Source organism: Sinocyclocheilus anshuiensis, unplaced genomic scaffold (assembly GCF_001515605.1).
Source record: "Sinocyclocheilus anshuiensis isolate Anshui unplaced genomic scaffold, SAMN03320099.WGS_v1.1 scaffold407, whole genome shotgun sequence".
In the NCBI taxonomy this organism is placed as follows: domain Eukaryota; kingdom Metazoa; phylum Chordata; class Actinopteri; order Cypriniformes; family Cyprinidae; genus Sinocyclocheilus; species Sinocyclocheilus anshuiensis.
This window is the reverse complement of record NW_015552593.1, coordinates 1,841,470-1,863,975: the sequence shown is the minus strand read 5'-3', so window position 1 is coordinate 1,863,975 and position 22,506 is coordinate 1,841,470. Positions and strand designations below refer to the sequence as shown.

At 34.9% G+C, this 22,506-nt stretch overlaps 1 protein-coding gene across 1 annotated transcript in view; it reads left to right on the top strand.

Moving 5' to 3' along the window:
- The first annotated feature begins 1,344 nt into the window (after positions 1-1,344).
- Positions 1,345-22,506, top strand: part of LOC107665562 (collagen alpha-1(XIX) chain-like) — a 103,048-nt gene continuing 81,886 nt past the window's right edge. Inside the window, exons 1-9 of the mRNA XM_016456484.1 lie at positions 1,345-1,539; positions 3,170-3,294; positions 5,180-5,251; positions 6,558-6,657; positions 12,773-12,896; positions 13,113-13,388; positions 13,621-13,701; positions 16,485-16,604; positions 16,973-17,035. Of these exons, the coding sequence (XP_016311970.1) occupies positions 1,538-1,539; positions 3,170-3,294; positions 5,180-5,251; positions 6,558-6,657; positions 12,773-12,896; positions 13,113-13,388; positions 13,621-13,701; positions 16,485-16,604; positions 16,973-17,035 (963 nt within the window). The 5' untranslated portion in view covers positions 1,345-1,537. The remainder of the gene's footprint in view (positions 1,540-3,169; positions 3,295-5,179; positions 5,252-6,557; positions 6,658-12,772; positions 12,897-13,112; positions 13,389-13,620; positions 13,702-16,484; positions 16,605-16,972; positions 17,036-22,506) is intronic.

Genomic DNA, 22,506 nt, shown 5'->3' with positions numbered 1-22,506 from the left:
CAGGTGAGATATGGCAATGCGCTGCAAATCCCTGCTTCAAATGAATAGTGCTTTCAAAAGTAGTAGATTCATATGAAAGCATCCAGAGGAATAAACAGGTTGTGGGCATATAGATAACTCTATATAGACAGCGCTGGAATTCATATCTTGAGTAACACGTACCACAAATCTCCTCAACAAATCTCCCATATATTGAAGATTTGTGGTATATGGATTGGAGATTTGTAGTGTTAGTTGCATTTCAAAATCAATGTTGACTCAAATCCTATGTTTTTTTTGTTTTGTTTTTTGTTGCAAGCATTCTCAGTATGTCAAATACATTTCATTTTTAATTTTACTTTTATTTAATAATAATTCTATAATATCTGTATTTAAAAAATGTGGTATTTATAGAGTGATACACACAAGATAACAAGCCCAAATGAAACAATGACTATACAAAACTGATAACACGACACAACAGGATTAATAAACCAATAGAAAACAATTCAAAAAGTAAACAAAAAAGAAATTGCCTGCAAAAAAAAAAAATCCATATAAATCCGTATAAATAGGGCACAATGTACTGTATTAATTTAAAATAATTTTCTGTATTTATTTTTTTTACAGTTCTTTTACCTGTAATTTGAATTTTACACTGCATCACGCTATGTTGAAATGCACGTAAAATTATTGGAAAATGTCCCAGTAATAAACAGTTATTTTACAGATTTATTTCTTACAGTGCAAGATACAAAACAAACTAATAATAAAAAACTATATACACTTCAAAAATAAAAGACAAGACTTAACTCAAATAAAAATACAATTTGTCATCCAAAACACTGGCTAATATTTCCATGTTGGCTTATACATTTTTGTTTTGTGTGTCAAAAATCGTTTCACTTTTTAGCTAAATATTTTTAGCTAAATACTTTTGTAGTAGGTATGTGCTATAAACCCATCCTGAGAAATATTTAATACAGTTAGTATAATAATATTATAATATTTACACTATAATATAATATTTATTTTATTAATTATATAATATTTACTGAAATATATAGCCAAGCAAAATCAGTTCACAGTACAAAAATTTTGACAATGCCAATTAAATGTATTTTAATCATATTTGAATCATTATGCATCAATCATCATTTTAAATATGTATACAACTGATTAAAATGTGAAAAACTTAAGCACAAAAAATATAAATACATTTTTCTTCTTTTTATAGGAAGTTTGTCTTTAAATGCTGACCTCTAATTTGAAAGAAAAGTTAGTACCCCTGCTATTGGTCAAGTAGCCTGTGTACTGTAGCTTGTTCCACAAGGAGCCCCTCAGAGTGTCCTGTCCGTCCTGATGTGTGCTGCTTTAATGAGTGGGTGGGAGGGTCAGGCAGTGCGACAAATAAGGACACGGTTCCTGCACGAGCTTTCATTCTCACTTTTATTTGCAAGTGTGCTTTGGACCCACAGCTGCCTAAAATGCGCTAATTAACCAAACAGGATTTGCGTGTGCTGTGTGTTTACGCTGGAATAATAAACTTTCTCAGCAAATGTAAGTAGCCGGTGTTCATCTGTCTCGGTTGCTGTGACTTTGTAGGTGTTTTTTTGCAGAGTATGTGTGCGGTGTCATTTTTTAATGATCATGTTTGATATCATCTGAGTTTAACACGCCACTGTGAGTCCTGTGCTGTCGGCGTTCGCGTGCTTGAGAGAGAGAGAGAGATTGAATGTTCAGCATTGCTGATTTATCATCATTCGGCACACAGAGAAATTGCAGTAAACGGTAGCTTTTGACCATGTGCATGTAAATTAAATATTCGCAACTATGCTTTTTAAACACACTAATGAGGTCATGTTGTGTTTGTTGTTGTTTGTTGCTAGTCAGTTTGGATGCAGTTTTAAAAAGCGATTTTGATTATATTAATAATGATATATTTAATATTAAACAATCTGGTTGAAGTGCACGTGGCGTTTCAGCACTGATATTTATGGATTAATATGCTGATATCAAATATTGAACATTCAAGCTTTAGCTTGACATCAAATACATACATGGATAAAATTATGCTGTTTCTTTAATGTAAATAACTTTTTTTATTATATGGTTAATTGACAAAGTGCAGAGTAACTTTTCTCATAATCAGGTTTTTAAGTTTTTTTTTTAACCACTTCAAGTGCACTTAATCTTGAGAATAAATTTATGTTTAAAAGTACAAATATCACACAGTACAATTAGAGGTGCATGTGTAGTTACGGAAATGCATTATTGATTCCATCAGTTTTTACAACAAAATGTGTGATTTTCGCTTGATATGAGTTTTCAGATTTTCAGCTTGATTTTAATAATCAGTAAAGCCTTTCAAAGTGGTTGAAAAGCGCAATAACTGCAGGGTGAAACTTTAATTTTACCTAAAAATTAATTAGTTTTTTTTTTTTGGTGGGTGTTATGTTTCCATTCACTCCTTGACATTGTGTAAATTACACCACCCATGTAATAGCCTACAATGTTTTATTTACAAAACATGTTTTTAGCCTTAATTTGAAATCTTAGAAAAACAGCTTTTTATATCGCTTTGTCCTTCATTTGAAAGTCAGACAGTGAACTTGAGTTTGAAGTTTACAGCAAACCAATTTACCGCATGTTTATATGCAGAGATGCACTAATGATTGAAGCCTACAAAACTGCATGTGCTTCAAAACTCCATAGCACCAGTGTTTAATTATTTAGCGCAATTTGTTTGCCCTGTTACTTAAGAGCTCAATAACAACAGTCAGCGGTGGGTAACGGATCGTATTGGTTTACAGGAATAGGGCACTGGCTCCCCAGAAGCACCTCATGCTGGAAACTTACTCTGGCCTGGAGTTTATTCTGAGGAGTGAAATGTCACACTTGACATTTTGCGTTAAAACGTTTCACCACATAATTGCAGTGCTTGACGGATTTTGCAAAACATGATAAATTCCTACATATTCTATAAGATAGCTAATTTTCATTTGATATTGACTATACTAGGACATACAATAAAAAAATGTAATCCGTTTAAATCAGTTAAAACATATTGAATAGTAACTAAAATGTGAAGTCAATGCAATCAGTCATCATACAGACAGTAACAAGTGGTGTTGCGTTACCCAGAAGAGCATCAAAGAGTTGTAAAAGTGACGTTGTTTTCTATTTCTAGGTTTTCAAGGGGCCCTTTCTCATGTGCCAAAGACGACATGATTCACTGTCTCAGATGGACTGTTTTCCTGTGGGTCGTAAATTCCATTCCTTTTACTTCAGGAATGACAGTGAATGAGAGAATAGGTATGTATGCTGTCACCTAAAGGTCCGCACCAAGATGTTTGCTTATTCTTGTCCGCTTACAAAAGGTTTGATTAGAAGCGATTACATCTGTTTGGTTTTTTGAGCCTTGTTCGTTTCTGCGAAAGAGGTCAATGTTGACTTCACCGCTCTGGTGCAGAGCGCCGCTGTCATCACCTTTAATTAGCGCTCTGTTTAAGCTTTCTTGTTTGGAATCCTTGTATGCAAATGAATTGTTTGTGATGAAAGACGTTGCGCCCTCCTTTAAGAAGCAGGGACTCTTGCAGGGCTATTTGAAATTCCTGCTCGCGAGGACATGGCGTCAAGCCCTTGACCTGGGTGGCATTAGTCAGAAGCCACCAGGACACATCGGCTCTGGTGTTATGTGTCCGATAGAATTGCTTTATTGGCCCCATTCAGATTAACCTGAGGCGATTAAGGAATATTATTGCACAGTGTAAATGCCCACGAATGAGAGTCCTCTGAACAAGAGGACAGGCAAGCAATATTTTTGCCAGCTGAGTGAATTGCTATCTCCCGTGATCCACTGTGCGAGCGTGACATCCAGGAAGAGATTTAGAGAGGATTTACAGCATGTGTCCCGTCTCTTTAAGAGTCGGCAGTTTGCCAGCAGATGTGCTGATTTTTGGAATTTCCTGTTAATGCTGTGATTTGTGGGTTTGTGGCTGTGGATGTAGATATGTTTGTGTGTTTTTGCATTTGTGTCTGTGTGAGCGTCCTTTTTTTTGGAATAGTTTTTGTTGATGAAGCAGAATTCGTCCTTCAGCAATATCAACCCGCAAATGTCATGGGAGGGGAGACTGGGGTTTAGTAGGCTTTTTATGAAATAAAACCATTATTTGTTTCCATCCAGTGTTAGAAAAATGTCATTTTTGCTTGATACGAGTTTTTAGATTTTCACCTTGATTTTATTAATCAAGGTGGATTTTAACTGAAAATTTGAATCGTGTTCTCAGGACAAACAGTGTTTTAAATAAATATCAGGTCAGGGCAAGTTGTCACATTTGCTTAAAATGAAGTTTTATGCAGTTTATTCATTTACAATATTTGTCAACCAAAACAACTATTTGATGTTTTTGGATGTTACATTTTATTTTTTTTGCTTTTTCATAATTGTTTTACAGCTTTGGTTTTGCTGAAAAGGCTATAATAGATTGCAACAGTTTGGTTTTGGATGTAAAATCCCATTCATTTTATCTGTAAAGGAATTGATTTTTAACCATAATTTATAAACTGTTAAATACATAACTATACTGTGATTACACGGTAGTTAATTAATGGTACACTCTATGCTTTTGCTGTAACCATCAGCCTGTATTATTATAACTCATTTTTTAAAATAATTGTTTAACAGCAAAATTTCTGGAGGAAAACTACATTACCCATAATTCTGCAAAAAAAAAATCACCGCCAATCAGAGATTTGAAACAAGCAAATCATGCCAAAATAACTCTTTAGTGCTCCCTCACTCCCGGGAAGCAATGCAAATTATGTAATAGTCTTCCTATGCTCTGAAATTGCTTAAATATTTCCATACAAATATGCATGTTTTGTATACATACTCAGCATTTTTAAACCAATAGTTTTATATTTAAACATCGTTTTTATTCTGACTGTCATTCACAATGCTTCAGGTGATTGCATTTTTTCCCTCATTAAAGCCATACGCAGTTTTACACCTGTTGTCTTTTTGCTTCAAATTAAGATTTTTAATGTTCTGATTCGCATTGTAGCTGGATGGTTTGCTTCATGGCTTATAACTAACTATAGCTGTGGTGTCCTCTATACTGAATAATCTAAAACATTACCAGGTTTTAAAAATCAATTCAATTGCTTCAGTAACACATGATATTCCTCTCCTCTGCAGATCATACATGTCCGCCCATGAAGCTGGAAGAGAAGTGGCCTACCAATGTGAACATTCACAGAGAATTCACAGGTACAAACAAAGAATACTGTATATACAAATAGAACTCAAGCACAGCTCGTCCTTACGCAGAGCTGTTAAACATCAAACTGGCTGTTTAAAACATCCCTAATGTTGCACATGGCTGAAGCTGACAGAGCAATTTATGCAGCTAATTTTGCATTTCCTGAAGGAAATGCCAGTTCTTGCAAGCCAGCTAAAGAATACTGTCAAAGTTGTTGGTAAGCTGAGTTTTTAAAATGTGGTTCTGTAAAATACAGTGTCAGAGCGTTTGCTATCTGTTGGCTGCACACAAGAATCACAGTCACTGTGTAAAGTGTAAAAATGGATGTACACTGTCAAAAGTTTGGGGTTGGTAAGATTTTATCAATGTTTTTGAAAGAAGTCTGTTATGCTCACCAAGCCTGCATTTATTTGATAAAAAATACAGTAAAAACAGTAATAATGTGAAATATTATTACAGTTTAAAATAACTGTTTTGTATATTTTAAAATGTATTCCTGTGATAGCAAAGCTGAATTTTCAGCTGAAATTATTCTAATATGCTGATTTGCTCAAGAAACATTTCTTGTTATTATCAATGGTGGAAACAGTTTATTTTTGTGGAAACTGAGATTATTTGATGAATAGGATGTTCAAAAGAACAGCATTTATTTTAAATAGAACATTTTTGTAACAATATAAATGTCTTTACTGTCATTTTGGATCAATTTAATATATCCTTGCTGAATAAATATGTATTTAAAAAAATATCAAACTTTTGGACTGTAATGGTTAAAAAGATAGCAAGAAATAGAGAGCAAGAAAGTAAAGACCAAGCAATCACTATCTGATATGCAAATACCACAGTGCCATCATCAATGTATGTTAGATTTAAATGCTAGTTGCGCCAAATACTAGGAGATTGTCAAAGTTTAGTTTGAAAGCAAGTATGAAGTGTATTAAAAACGGTACACTTAAGGCTGAAATCTACAAAACAAAGTTTGAATAGAGTCTGCTCTAATAGCAGAAGTTTAGAATAAGCCTCAAACCAAAATGTTTAAGGAATAACAATAGTGTTGCCTTGCTAATACTAATCATTCCAGATAAAAGACTACAAATGTGTGTTCAACAGTTTGTACGGGACAGCATTTGCTGAAAATCTCTTTAGCCTAAAGCTAATGTTGTTCCTTTAGCAGAACGTGGTGCTAACAGCGCTAAGGTCATGTTTTCAATTCCCAAAATGTTTACACAATGCACTGTAAGTTGCTTTGGATAAAAGTGTCTGGTGAATGCATAAATGTAATGTGTGTTTGCCTTTTTCATCTCTTGTTTACAGGGTTTGATTTAGCTCAGAAGTTTCTTCTCAGAAAAGGCACGGTGATGGACAACAGGCTGTTGTTGAGACTGGGGAGTAAACCCTTGTTTAAACCAACAGAGTAAGTTCTGCAAATGTTGATGTGGTTTTGATATTGTGCCATTTATTTTCCACTCGCACATCATTCAGAGGATTGTTTTGTCTGAAAACAATGTTAACTGTGACGGCTAAGCTGGAAGTTATTGCAGCAAATGTGCATATCCATATGGATGTTTACGTAGTTTGGACGTGATCGACGATGTGCAGAATCTTCTAGCATCTGGAGAGCAGAAAGTAGGACAGCTCCTTGCAGAATCACTGCTGTGATGAGCATGTTATGATGGTAGTTTGAATTAATGCCTACATCCACATGTTGCTTGTTTTGGTTAGCCTTTCTGACAGCTTCTCGTATAAATCTCTGGATGGGATAGAGTGCAGGTTACCTCGCTGAACAACTGCGTTCTCGGAGCCATTCGCATGAGTTTAAACCACTTAAGATTTGAAAATATGCCAGGCTGTTATTGGGTTTCTGCGATGCAAACCAATGTTTTCTCATGGTGTAAGCTTGCTTTCACTTCAACCGATATCCGGTAGAAAACTCAGGAGATGTCTTGTACGCTTTTAATGGTGTGTTGACATGGAATGACCCAGATATCACGAGCTTGCTGAGATAATTCCGCCTCACATTGGCTAATAAGGATAAACTGTGAGGTAAGCCGTGAGACATGTTGAATAATTTGGACAGAATTAATTTGCAGACCGTGGGCAGTGGGCTTGACCAAGGAGAAAGAGAGGTGACTGTAATGGAGTACCGCCTAGAAGAGAAATCAAGCAGTAATGGGGAATCATGTCCTGCATATTAATTGCCTTAAAATGACTTTAATAACTTATAGCTGAAGGGTGACACCAAGTTCAAAGAAGGCTTCTGTGTTAGTTAGACGTTTCAGGTATGTTTAATATACGTATAACAGCCCTGGACATGTAGAGTTATGTAGGCCGTGTTCTGTCAAGGTCAGCTGTCCAAACCGTGTGAACCCACAGCATATTCATAGTCCAAAGAGCTCAAATTGATGCTCAAAAGAACTCTTTTGTATTTTGCTGAAAAGCTGGTGGGATTGTGGCAAGTTCCAGACTAAGTCGGAGGTGGGAAGACTAGAGTTGAAATTCCCCACTTCCGACCTCAAAGCGTTCCAGTCGGTCGTACGTCATAAAACGTAAACAAAATAGGGTGGCAGCATGACTTATGATAATTATGACAAACATAAAAGTGTGGTGTTTGCACTACAAACATCTGACAAAAAACCTAGCAACGCCTAGGTCTTGGGTTTGATTACCAGGAAATGCATGAACTGAAAGTTTGAAATAGGACGTGTTTACACTTTTTGTTTTGATTGTGATGCTGTGAACATGACTATGTTTCATATTATTTAACTATAAATATTTTTTTTCTGAATGATTTAATAATGTTTTTTTTTTCCTCAATGCTTAGCACTTTTGTTGCCATACAGCCATAGTCTTGGAAATTACATCAAATTATGCTCATAAGATCTAATTAAGTCAGGGTTGATTATTCTGCCCCATTTTTTTCAAAGTCTGTTGTTGAGCTTCATTCCCATGGTTATTTTCGAGTTGGAAGTAGGAGAATTCAGAGTTGTCTGGAATGCCACTTTATTTTCTTTTAAAAAAATTTTTTTTATAGCAAGACCAAATGGACAGTGGCACCAAAAAGTACAGTATTTGGGCACAATGTATCAAACCTAGTGAAATTAATTTAAGAAATAGAGCACAGGCACATTTCACAAGCAAAATGTAAATGTTGTAAACATTTGTAAAAGGCAGATACATTTGCTAAATGATAAACTAAATTACAATCTATTGAACATTGAGGGTTTGAGGCAGTAAGATTTTTTTTTAATTTTTTTTTTGATGAACCTTGTTCAACAAGATGTGAAAAATACAGTCAAACCAATAAAATAAAAATAATTGTAAAATAGTTTTTAAATGTATTTAATATAATAATATAATAATAATAAAAAAAGGAAATCATTCAAATATGCTGATTTGGTTCTCAAGCAACATTTCTTATTATAATCTGTAGAAATTAGAAAACCGTGGAAACCATGATGCATTTTTCAGGATTCTTTAAATGGGAAGTTCCAAAGAGCAGCATTTATTTGGAATGGAAATCCTTTGTAACATGAAACTGTAAATGTCTTTATGGTCACTTTTGATTGATTAAATGTGTCCTTGTTGAATAAAAGTATTAATTGATTTAAACAGTATTTATTTTGACCCTTTCCTCTGAATAAAATCACTGTACCACACAGCATCTCATTACTTACTGCTTTAAGATGCAAAGCATTTGGACACTTTCAGTATGTTCCTAGTTAATGTGATGGGCTACATCTGTGTAAACTTGAGGAGAACCGACTACATAAATCCATTTAAAATGTCCCTGGGACCAGTTAGTTAAATGTAATCACCAGAAGAGGTTCTGAGAAAAGGTCTGGCGTAATTAGTACTTATAAAAAGCAATAAGATGAATCCATTTTTAAGTGTCTAAGATTTCAGGGCAGTACATTGCGCAATAAAGCAGTACATTGTTTAACATTTGTAGGTCATTTGTTCCTTTGTGTTTCATCATAGTCTTTAGCTCAGTCTAGCTGATTATTCTCTGTGGTTTCAAGCACACCTGCTGGTTTGGCCGTAGAGATTTAGCACCCAGTGGACTTCTCTTGTACCTCCACGCGTTTCACCAGTGAAAAATAACACCCAGTCATCTGCACAGGGAAAGGGGGGATATTTTTAGGGTTTTTTATCCAACTGTAAACACACTGTTTGCTCCCTGGGACCCTGATGGAGTCATGGGTCAGATGATTTGCGATCTGTTGCTCTATCCGACACTTGGTGGTCAGCGGCCTACTGTGTGGCCTTCTATCTGCTGTTCAGACCTGCCCTCAGGGACCAACTGTGAGTCTCCTTGGCTGGAGGTGGAGTGCAGTTCTGAGGGATGAGAATGACAAGTTGTCTGCCCAGACCTCCATATAGACACACACAAACACACACACACACACACACACCGCCAGACCTCAATTAAGCTGAACTCTGACAGGTGATGGTGTTAGTCAGCTGGATGTGTCGGGGGGTGGAGAAGGGGGTCAAAGAGCCGCCAGCACAAACTCCAAACATCTCTCACTTTACTCGCAGGAAATGCAGCCGGGCCCCGTCGTCCAATTGATACGGTCACATGGAAAGAGAAGGCTCCACTCCTCCAGACTGTTTTCCATTAGTTGTTTCACAGATGACTCTGCTAAGATGTGCTAATTGCATGTTTCGTATTAATTTTTATGAGAGGCAAGGGGGCGTGGGAATGATCTGAAGAGTGTTGGGGGAAGCACAATATAAAGCTTGTGAACTTTGCTCATGAATATTAATTGTGTTATGTAATGTTCGCCTGGTAGTCCTAACTGAGTTGTTGAAAGGAGGAAGTTGATAAAGTAGGCATACATTTGTTCATTTCACTGCTTAAATGTTGCCGTTTCTATGTGGCTGAGTACATTCTTCTTTCCTTTGTTTTTTTTTTTTTACTATGGACAAAATGAAACACTTTTTGCACCATTGTTGGCACAAAACCACCAAACACAATTGCAGTCAGTTTGTTTGCCCAATATGAGACAAAATAATGCTGGTTCAACTAAATGTATAAGTTTGGGGTAGAATTTTCTGTTTGTATGCTTGTGCATGTGGGATGTTTTATTCTTTTTTTTTATGATTTATTGTTTGCAATGCTGTATAGTGCCACTAGAAGTGCACACATTTCTATCGTTTTGTTTTATTTACGTAAATTTTTTATTTTATTTTATTAAAACATTTAAATGTATAATATAACATATATAATGTAATATGATATACTGTATTTTTGGGGAAAATATAAATGATAAATTTATTAATTTATCATTGAATTATGTATTGTATTGTATTATATAATATATATAATGGTTGGGGGGCAAATCTTTATTATTAAATTAGATATTTAATTTTTTCATTACATTTATTTTTAATTCAGTTATTTACATTGAAATTATTCCCCATATTCATTCGGCACAACTCCTGAACTATTCTTTTAGCTGGAAGAGTCAATGGTGTTAAAAACCCAAACGGGTCATAAATCGAATCGACTATTGAATTGAATACATATTAAATTATTATATAATATTATTATATATATTTATATACATACATATATACATACAAAAATAATAATGTATTATATTATATTATTATTTTTGTATGTATGTAATGTAAATAATTGAATAAAAAATAAATGTAATTAAAATAAAATATCTAATTTAATAATAAAGGTTTGCCCCCCCACCAATAGAATAGAATAGAATAGAAAAGCATGGGATTTAACAGCTCAGTGATGAAGTGAATTGATGTCACGGTGCCCAGGTTGGTGCGCTTCGAAACACTGCACTCACTTATGAGGTCTCACTCGGAACAAGTCCATTCCAACCGGCTGGCCATATCAAGTATAATTTAGGGTTGCATTCATGAAGTCAATTACTCAGCAATTACAAAAAAGTCTTTATTCTCTCATTTTGAACCTATTATTGCCTCCTTCCTTATCTAGATAAATGCTAGATTGAATTTTTATGGAATTCTCAAGCCGTTCCAAGAAGTCTTTCTTTCTTCTGTGGAATGCAGAGGAGATGCTTTAAGAATATTCTTTCATTGTAATGCCATATTTTCTAAAGCCATGTGATATTTTTCGAGAAACACTCTGAAGTTTAAGGCATTATTCACTGAAAATTCTCACATCTACTGAAGTGTTGAAACTTCATTCATGCTTCCACACATCTTCCTTTGTGTTCCACTGTATCTTGAGGGTGAGTAAGGGATGACTTGTGATATTGTGATATTTTGAGTAGATTAAAAAATTTTGCGGTCAGTTTTAGTAATATTCCATCCATTGTCCTTTAATACATCTGTACTAGTTTCTCATAAGCCCCTCTCCTGTGTCTTCCTCTTATCCAAAAGCATTTGATCTTGCCAGCATGTAAAGTCAGAGTATATATCATTTTAATAATGTGCATTTTCCCCACTGTGCCCGTGAAAGCAGGAGACACGCTATGCAGACGTGCCTAGAGAGAATAGAGAGTGATCTATTTGAGAAGAAACTCATTTTCAGCCTGTCTTTTGCAAGTCGGATCTCTCTCTCTCTCTCTCTCTCTCTCTCTCTCGTTTTCTCCTGTCCTTTTAAAGTATTCATACATGAGATTTTCTCATTGTCAGTTTTGTTGATTGTGTTTTATGTAGTGCCAGTAAATTACCAAATAGAGTGTGAAAGAAATGAAAAAGGAAAAGGGGAGTAATTCTTTCTGTAACACTTAGTGTTATGAGATTCACTCAAAAATGTAATATTACTCTTTCAACAATTTTAATAACCGGATGGAAGCTTTAAAAGTTTTTTAGCATTCTTTCTTGTACCATGAGTTTGCTTCAAGTCACAGCTACAGTGTTTCGTTCAGAAGAGTGAAACATCTCAGTGGTATAAACAATAGACCGACAGACAGAAGAATCTCAGTTTATGAAAGGACACATTTACAGTGTTTTCTAGTAAATTCATCTGATAAATCTTACAGGCAAGACTAAAGAGAAAAATGCAGAGGAGAAGATTGATGCCAATGCACTTGGCTTATTGAAGCTTTTAATAGAAGAGTTTGTTAAGTGAAAATAGCACTTTACTGCTGAACCGAAGCAGTAATTAAACGCTTTCTAGAACATTCTTGTTCTCTCATATGTAGCATTAGGAAGTCTGATTCAGTTACGGAGTCATTTTGTTTGGACAGTTTATGTACCAGTTCAACTTTCAACGTTCAAAACACCATTTTCAACTTTCTTGAGCAGCAAATCAGCATATTAGAATGATTTCTGAAAGATCATGTGACAGTGAAGACTACAGTATATATGCTGAAAATTCAGCTTTGCATTACAGGAATAAATTACATTTTAAAATATATTTAAAAAGAAAACAGTAATTTGAAATTGTAATATTTCACTCTTTTTAAATGCTTTTACTGTGACTTAAATGCAGCCTTAATTGGTAAATGGTCCTATATTTGTTTTTGTGTTCTACTTTTTATTTTGATAAACTTTAATTGTAGATGTTATTGTTGTTATTGTCTTTTCTAAAGATCTGTGTTCCCAAATGGACTTTCTCATGAGTACTCCATTATTGCCACGTTCCGGCTCAGAAAAACCACAAAGAAAGATCGCTGGTTTGTTTTGCAGATCTTTGATAAAGGTGGAGATACACAGGTATGTGAAAAATCCTAGACTTTATTTAGATCTACAAAAAAGACATTGATCAATCAGAGTATGTTCAAAACCAATAACTCCTGCAAGACTGGCAAAATGATCATTATATAAATGGCACTCTTTTGTACACTGCAGTCGCTAGACTTCAGTCAGCTTATCTCATTAACTCTCTTAATGAGCCACTAATGTTCATCCCTTCTTCTCTCTTTCATTTAGGTGTCATTAATAGTGGATGGAGCTAAAAAAACAGTCGAGTTTTTGGCTCAGGGTTTTCTGAAAAACAGCCTCCTGTACGTGTTCAAGAACCGAGACCTGCATGCCCTCTTCGATCGACAGTTTCACAAGCTAGGTGTGTCTGTCGAGAGCAATGCTGTCTCCGTCTACCTGGACTGCAAATTGATTGAGCGTCAGGTGACAGCTGAAAGGTCTGGCATGAACGTGAGCGGACGCACATTCATCACCACTCGAGTGGAGGATGGACGTCCAGTGGATGTGAGTTGTGGACGGAGGTTCTCATCACTTGCTAAATCTGAATATGAATGCAAAGCTTAGTATTTTTAGTGATTGTTAAACTATGGTGGACACCATTATAGTCTGAGGGAACTTCACTAACTTCATGCCTGAACCTGATGCAGGTCAAAATTGAGTAGTTTGCTGCAAATTTGTTGGATTGATTTGTCAGGCATGTGTGTTCATGCCCATAAATGTAAATTTACCTTCACAGATTGAACTTCAGGAGATTCTGATCTTCTGTGATGCTAGAATAGCCGACTTGGACAGATGCTGCGATTCTCCTGGAGTTACGGTAGGATGTTCGGGTTTATGGTGCAGCAGTGTTAATAATGCAGACTCAGTGATCCTTCCTAAACGACTGTAAACCCAGCCCATAATTTTGCACTAAAATTAGGGGCTTGACATATTCATCAAATTAAATCAGGCCAGTCACATTTCAGAACTGCTTACTGAATAACATTAATCATTCAGATAATGTTTGAAAATGAAACTGTCTCTGCATTTTGTCTTTGTTGCGGTAGTGTGGTCTAGTTAGTTTTCAAAGATTTCCAAAATCAAGTGAGCTGCCTTGCTGTCTACTGCCTACATAGACAACTGCCTTATAAGGGCTCAAGAGTGACCGATCTGGAACGCTCTACATAGGCAGCAACCGTGTGTGTCATACTCCTGACACAACTGAACAATTACAAACTCAACTCACAATTGATTTTGATTGAATTTGTTGTGAACATATGATGTGATATACTAATAAGCGGAAAACTACACAGTGCACAGAAATTGGGTGAAATAGTCAATTTTTAATTAGTCAGGTTCACAAAAGAGCATAGAAAAAGTAGTCTATTTGCATTATATTCCATATTTTCTGAAGCCACATGATAGTTTTGTTTGAGAAGCAGACTTAAGTTTTAGGCATTGATTGAAAATCTCTCAGTATTAAAGGAACATTACACTATTTTTGAAAATAGGCTCATTTTCCAACTCCCCTAGAGTTAAACAGTTGAGTTTTACCGTTTTCGAATCCATTCAGCCGATCTCCGGGTCTGGTGGTAGCATTTTTAGCTACAGCTTAGCATAGATCATTGAATCTGATTAGACCATTAGCATCTTGCTCAAAAATGACCAAAGAGTTTCGATATTTTTCCTTTTTAAAACTTGACTCTTCTGTAGTTACATCATGTACTAAGACCGACGGAAAATGAAAAGTTGCGATGATATTACGCAGCGCCTGAAAATAGTCCCAGCTAGGCTAGCTATATCGGCCTAGAAAATCGCAACTTTTCATTTTCCGTCGGTCTTAGTACACGATGTAACTACAGAAGAGTCAAGTTTTAAATAGGAAAAATATCGAAACTCTTTGGTCATTTTTGAGCGAGATGCTAACAGTCTAATCAGATTCAATGATCTATGCTAAGCTGCAGCTAAAAGTGCTACCGCCAGACCCGGAGATCAGCTGAATGGATTCGAAAACGGTAAAACTCAACTGTTTAACTCTAGGGGAGTTGGAAAATGAGCCTATTTTCAAAAATAGTGGAGTATTCCTTTAAGTTAATTATTTATAATAATATTTTTCTTGTTTAACCTACCATTTTCCATTGTATTTCACTAATCTCATTGCCATGCATTTTGGGATTTTCTTCTCTGAGAAGGATACATGCAATTCTGCCTTAGAATTTGGCCTAAAAAAAGATATTTTACCTTGTGAAACAGTCTAAAAATGTCATCCTCAAAGGCAAAGGTGTAGGTTTTGGGACAGAGCCATAGTGATTTCCATGTATTGTTCTTGGACCGATCGTTTCCACTGTGGACAAAGCCTTTGAGGGCATCCTTTTAGCTCGAGTTGCTCCGGTCAATAATTTCTGATTAATTAAAGGCAACATTCTGTCTTAAACGATTGGATTAGAGAAAATCCACATCCTTGCTCAATGCTGTAATTGGTACATGGTCTGCTCATCCCCCTCTCAGCATTTGGGATAGTGTTTCCTTAGTGTTTTCCACATGGAAGTGGAATGGTCCAATTGGCCAGTGGGGCCGGTCATGTAATTAGGCAACACAGATGATTGCCTAGGGCACCAGCTCTTGAGGGGCCACAGCTAATTTTACTGGGGTATGACTAGGGATAGGAAAAATTAAGATGACAGTTTTGATTCCTCTTAACAGTTCAGGTTCCTTCCATGGCTCACTTAAAAATTCTTGTGTGATTTTGAAGAAATTAAAAAAGAAAAAGAAAGAAAGAAGAAAGAAACCCAATTACATTGACAAATGAAATTTTATTTAATAATATATTCTTAGTTTAATTTAAACAATTTTTTTTGAACACTACCGTTCAGAAGTTTGGGGTCAGTAATAATTTTTGTTTTAAAGAAAGGACACATTAAATTGATCAAAAGTGACAGTGAAAACATTTGTGTTTAGTGAAAACATATCAAGGTTTCCAATAAAATATTAAGCAGCACGACTTTTTTCAACGTTGATGATAGTAAGAAATTATTCTTGATCAATAAATCATCGTATTATAATGATTTGTTAAGGATCATGTAACACTAGACTAATGGATTCTGAAAATTCATCTTTGCCATTAGAGGAATAAATTAAATTTAAAAATGTATTCAAACGAAATCTTATTTTAAATTGTGATATTTCACAGTATTACTGTTTTTACTGTAATCAATTCAGCCTTGCTGAACTCAAACTTTTGAACAGTACTGTATTTGTGCAATTATTGACAGTCTTTTTAATTCTTTTTTTTTCAGTTTTGATTCACTACAAGTAACTCAAATAATAATAATAATAGTGAGGAAAGTCTGCAAATGCTGCTCCGAAAATCATCAACATTGAGTTTGAATGCTGTTAATTTTTTGCCCACATCTTTGATCATATTAGAATGACTATATTTTATGTAGCTCAGTTTGCCAGAGTTATGCATTTCACAAGAAGATGCATGTACTATGCATGCATAATGTAGAAAATCCCCACAAATCCCATCTTCATGGAATTCAAAGTGGATAATTGATTATCTCGGTCTACATTTTAATAATTTAACACTAATCCAAGTTTTTATTTTTTTAATCTAACCAGTGTGAACCTGTAGTGACCCACAACCCCACAGCGGCCCCACTGGTCACAGGATACCTCCACAGAATGCTGTCCATGCCAGCCCAGCTGCCCAGCGACCGATGCCACTGTCCCGCTCTGAAGGTAAAGTTAAACCATGAAAGCATTCTATAAATGAGCGAGTTAGCGCTCCACAATGGATCCTGAGGTAATGCCGCATACAAAATGAATGGCCAATTAAAGCACATTTATGCCAGTCTGTATACCTGGATGACAGCCAGAGGCAGAAATAAAAGCTTATTAGAAGCAATTTATCACAAATAAGGGGGTGTTTGGGCACAGACATGCACTTCATCAGCGGGTGATGTTCAGCTAATCTCTTCTGAAGTACAAAGAGCCAGAGTTCAGGCTAGGACTCCTCTTTGAATTTTGATCACAGCGTTTTAGACCTGATACAGCGAGCCGATTTAGCATATTAATGTTGCATAATGTGACTTATGTGTATTTGAAAGGGGGATCAAGGGCTTCCGGGTTTGGCAGGACATTCTGGACAAAAGGGAGATAAAGGAGGCATGGTAAGGAATGGGTTTCATCAAAATCACACACTGATTTTTTTTTTTCCTTTAATAACACAAAATTGCCTAGCTCTTTGTTCAGTGACATTTAATAGATTTTTCTTTTAAAAGACATGACAGAGTGCATGTGCATTACAATTTACAATCTCTGGTTTTCAGTACAGGTCTCTAAAATTGCTTTATGGCAGTTTTCTTCTCATGATTCTTTTAATAACATTAAATATTCACCTATATATAATTAGTAGTAGGCTTTAGTGTTTTCTTTTTTTTCTAAAAAATAAAGTTTTTAAATAAAGTTATTTTATTATCCCAACATATTTAAAGTGATTTTTGGCTTCTCTGTGAAGTGTGCAGTATCTTAGCAGTAAATAGTCATGTTCTCTCCCTTGTGTTTCATTGAGATTCGAGCCACTGCAAGAATGATTGGAATCCATACAAATGAACAGCTGATGATATGTTTGTTGAGGACAAATGGTCTTTAAGGTCATTTGCCTAATTAGTTTGTTGTGTTTTGGAATAGAGACATTTCTTGACAAGTACCACTTGCTTAGTTTGGGGTAGAAACTTAGAATACTATTTGAGAACAAGCAGCCAATAAATTGTACTCCTATAGGACCAACTTCTGAGGAATTTTTGCTTCTTTACTTTCTACATAATTAATACAGCTGCTGCCAAAATAGTTTTTTTATATATAAATCCGGTAGGAAAGGAGACTAAGGTTTTTGTATTGATCTTTCAAATTATACTGCACAACAGAGGCATTACTGTAGCCTGTGTTGCAACTGGAATTGTACACTATGCATATGAAATTGATTGTGCTGTTGCATTTTGTGCCATCTTCTGCTTCAGATGTCACCCTTTTCAGTGATGGATTCCTCTGAAAATGACTGTTCAGTGTCAAACTAAATGTGTCTTACATTCATTTGTTGACCTCAAATATGATGCAGTATTTTCTCAATCTAATAGAATACGGAACAGGTAATTACTTTTGGAATGTGACATTTTGTTATTGGCACATATTGAATTTATGATGCATTTCCAAGACCATTGTATCAGTGCTACGAATGTAACATTTTAATAGAGGTCTGCTGAAGGTGAAAGTGATTTTATTGTTTCGTAGGTGCCTCTGGGTTTGATAAAATCATTGTTTGGGCTACTGGAATCTCAAGTATTGTTACAGTAGACAGGCTAGATAATTGGCTAATTCAGCATTTCATGACACTCAAAGCTATTGTTTTCTTTCTTTGTGGCTCACTATAGATGTTCATGCTCAGGTTCTCAAGTCGTCATGGCTGGAATTCTACACAGCTCCCGTGGAATAAGTGGACAATCCCATGGGATATTCTAGGATCGGTTTTAACACTTGTCGGAGAGTCAAATCTCCATTTGCAGTAGTTTAAAGTCAATAGGTCATCACAGGGAATTTTGTCTTCCATTGTGCTATTTTAGAACGAACGTTCTTGCGTATCTATCTTCTGACTTTTGTCTTGTCACGGTAGGGCGGTTGTTAATCAGCACTTAGTGTCAGAACTGTCTGGACACACTTAATTTGTAGCCCATTTAAGTGATAGTATTAGGCAAAGGGACATTCCCATTCTAGAAAGCATTTTATTGGACAAAGAAACTATAAAGACTGCAGTGAACAAGTCATTTAGGTCCATCTGGTAAAAGCTTATTTGGTCAACTTTTAGGAGTATTTTGGTTACGTGAGGGACTTGTCTATGGACACAATGAGCCACTTAGTCTGGCCTCAGAGCCCACAGATATGGAGTAAAAGACAAAACTTTGATTTTTAATTACATGGGGTTTTATTTTGTTAGTGTTTGTCATCTAAAATCAATTATTCGTGCATTTTTATCTTCTGGTTGTTGTCCTGCTGCTTATTAATCAATGTTCACTGTCAAAACAGTCTGGACACTTAATTTGTTGTCCATATTAGTACTCAATCTGTTTTTAAGGCTTTTCTGAATGTTTACTGCGATTAAACAGAAATGAAAATGATTTCATGAAAGTTTGTTGATATAATTAGTCTATCATTTTCTAGTCGTATACTCATAGGCCTTAAACTCATTTAACACAAGATTAAGTGGGTGTTAAGTTTTGTAAACAGGTTATGCTGAATTTTGGTCCATGCTCATTTTAACAACTTATTTTTCACTTTAAGACCCCATACAATCAATGACAAATGCCTTTTTCTTTCCTGTCACATATTTTCTGTTGATATACTATCGTCAGTAGCTTTTGTTTAGTAGCAAGCCATTTACTATTTGCTAATGCTAGCCAGTTTCAGATGTAATGGGGAACGACAGTCTCGTTCTTGAAAGCAGTTTATTGGATAAACATTTGTTTAGGCCCCTCTAAAGTCCATTTTATTTTACTTTTGGTTTTTGCGTATCCACGTTTTTGTCATCTTTCAGGAGTATGCTGGAATATCATTGGCCTCAGAGCTAATAAACATGAACTGAAAGCCATAAAACTTAGATTTTTATTACATGGCTTCTTAATGTAGATGAAAGTTGTGGTTACATAAGCCTATTGTGTGCATTTGCAACATTTACATTAAACTCGTAACAAAAGCTCATGAGAATCTAAGCCCCATGTTTCTGACGTTACGCTTAAGCCAGAAGGCTCATCTCCAGCATTGAGAGAAGAATCTGACCCACATTTCTGCTATGTGGGAATTCATGAATGTTGGAAACTGAAAACGCATTACAGATAAACGAAGCACTTGCATTTTACGGCTGGTGATATTTTCGGAGTATCCCTCTGGTTCTGTTCTGTTATTGCTTCCTCAAAGAGAAACATTTGAATGTCATAGACAAGCAAACTGGGTATCAAACGGACATTTTAAGCTTTATGTTGGCAATGTAATTTGTCAATGACACACCATTCTTAGTGATGTTTTTTTTTTTTTTTTTTTTTCATTTTTAGTGATGTTTTTTTTTTTTTTTTTTTTTTTGAAAAGAAGGAATGCAAAGTTATGGAGGAAGGGAGAGTCATGCATATGTATTACAGCATAGGCTTGATTTACTGCAGCACAGTGAATGGAAAAGGGGGGAAATAAAATATATATTATATTTATAGACTGCATGCAAAACTTATTTACGTACTAAAGTGTCTATCTTTAAATTGCCTGATAGTATTTCTTACTATATTGAGTTGCTTGGCTTGTACTGCATCTTGTGTGCTGGTCCTGTGTGCTAAAGGACATCCATCCATCCATCCATCCATCCATCCATCCATCCAATAGTTTATTGAATAAATCCGTGTCTAATCATATTAATTGAAATGTGATTACATGAAACACGAGCTGTATAAATCAGCCCAATATCTTAATAATGTTGTAATTCAATAGTAATTTCAAAATGTGGTCACACTAGCCAGGTGTTTTAATAGATGAATTAGTGGTGTGAATTTATATCTGTTTGAAACAAAAAGAGAGTCATAGTCTTTGACCGTGAACATGGTCAGCTTTTAACCCCAAAAGAGAAAGTGAGTATAAAATGCTGCCAATTTGTAAGGTAGGGTGCGACCATTACAGTGTTCTGAGCTATTAAGCTCACAGAATGTCACTCAAAGGTTAATTGCAGTGAGTGACCTACACAAGAACCCTTTTTGTGGATCACTTCGAACGTGTCTCTTGAAAGAGAAAATTGCCAGTCTCAATCGTGTTTCATGGATTGAGTGAAGTGGGATTAATCGCATGAGGCGTTCTGTTCAGATTGAACCAGCGTTTCTAGATCCTCAATACTAGCTAATGCACAACACGTCCAAAATGTAATTACCTGGGCTGGTTTTGTTGTTATGGAGATGTACTTTCTAACCACACTGCCTCCCTAAGAGCTCACTTTCTCTCCTTGTAATCCAATATTCAACTAGAAACCAAAATGACATGAGTGATTTTTGGCCAGTAAACCTGAATTCAGAGACCACCAACATGCCTGAATTATTTATGAACTGAAGTAGTTGTATTAATGGCCTCGCAATTCATTAAATCATACTCTGTATTATTCTTTTAAACGGATTAAAATCTAGGGAGTTTCAAGGTTGTTTTTAGGTGAAAGTGACAGCGTGAGTCTGGTTTGATTGATAGACCCAATGGTTTAATAACAAAATAGGAAGTTGTTTTTGATAGTATTAACATGTATATTTATATTATTATTTTATGTTAATTTTCAAATTTTTATGTTCAACTTTCAGTGAAATACTTCCATTGTTTAATAATTAATATATATATATATATATATATAAATTTCTTTCTTTCTTTCTTTCTTTCTTTCTTTCTTTCTTTCTTTCTTTCTTTCTTTCTTTCTTTCTTTCTTTCTTTCTTTCTTTCTTTCTTTCTTTCTTTCTTTCTTTCTTTCTTTCTTTCTTTCTTTCTTTCTTTCTTTCTTTCTTTCAGTTAAATAAAACAATAAACTAATAAATAAAATCATAGTTTGGATATTAGTTTGTATTTATTCATTTATTTATTTAGTTTAATAAATAAAATCATAAATAATTAAGTACTTGAACTATGGAATATTTGTTTATGATTTTATTTTTTAAACTAAAATAATAAATTAATTAATACAAAACTAATATACAAACTAAAATATATAATAAAAACTATGATATCATTTTGTAATTTAGGATTTTTAAATTAAACCAATATAAATTAAATAAAACCAACTAAAAAAATCTAAATAATATACAAACTGAAATAAAAATAATAAAAAATAAATACAAACTATTATGCAAATTAAAATAATTACATATACAATACATGAAATATGGCTTTATTTATTAGTTTTAGTTTGCATATTAGTTTGAATGTTTATTTTTATTTTAGTTTGTATTTTAGTTCGTATATTGTATTTTTTTTTTTAGTTTATTTAATTTATATTAGTTTAATAAAATCCTAAACTACTAAATGATATCCTAGTTTGTATCATTTATTTTAATTTGTATATTAGTTAGATTTATTAGTTGGTGTTTTATGTAATTTTCATAATGAAAACTTATTTTAGTTTGTATATTAGTTTATGTATTATGTTTGTTTATGTATTTATTTAATTTGTTTTTATATTGTAATTGGTCCCTGCTCAAGACAACATCCCAAAACCAAGGCACCCTCAGAATATCCCTGCTAGAACTGCACATGGACCACAGACTTGCAGTAGTTTTACTCTATTAACCTTGACTCTAATGTTCTCAGGCACGTCAAACAAGGTTACTGCGGGTCTTGAGCTTGTAGCCTCCCAATTATCGAGTAATATTATCCAGCTCTGCAGCTGCTGGCCAGTGTGTTACAAAGAGCCCCGGACAGCTGTAATGGTGCTGCGGGAGTTGAGAGCACTAGACCTCAAAATCCACTACTTAATGTGTCAATACGGGATTGTCCACCAACATGCCCATCTGCCATGTCTTCTCCAGGGGGATTCAGGAAAAGACAGACTGGCCGTTGCACCAGGAGAGAAGGTATGGCATTT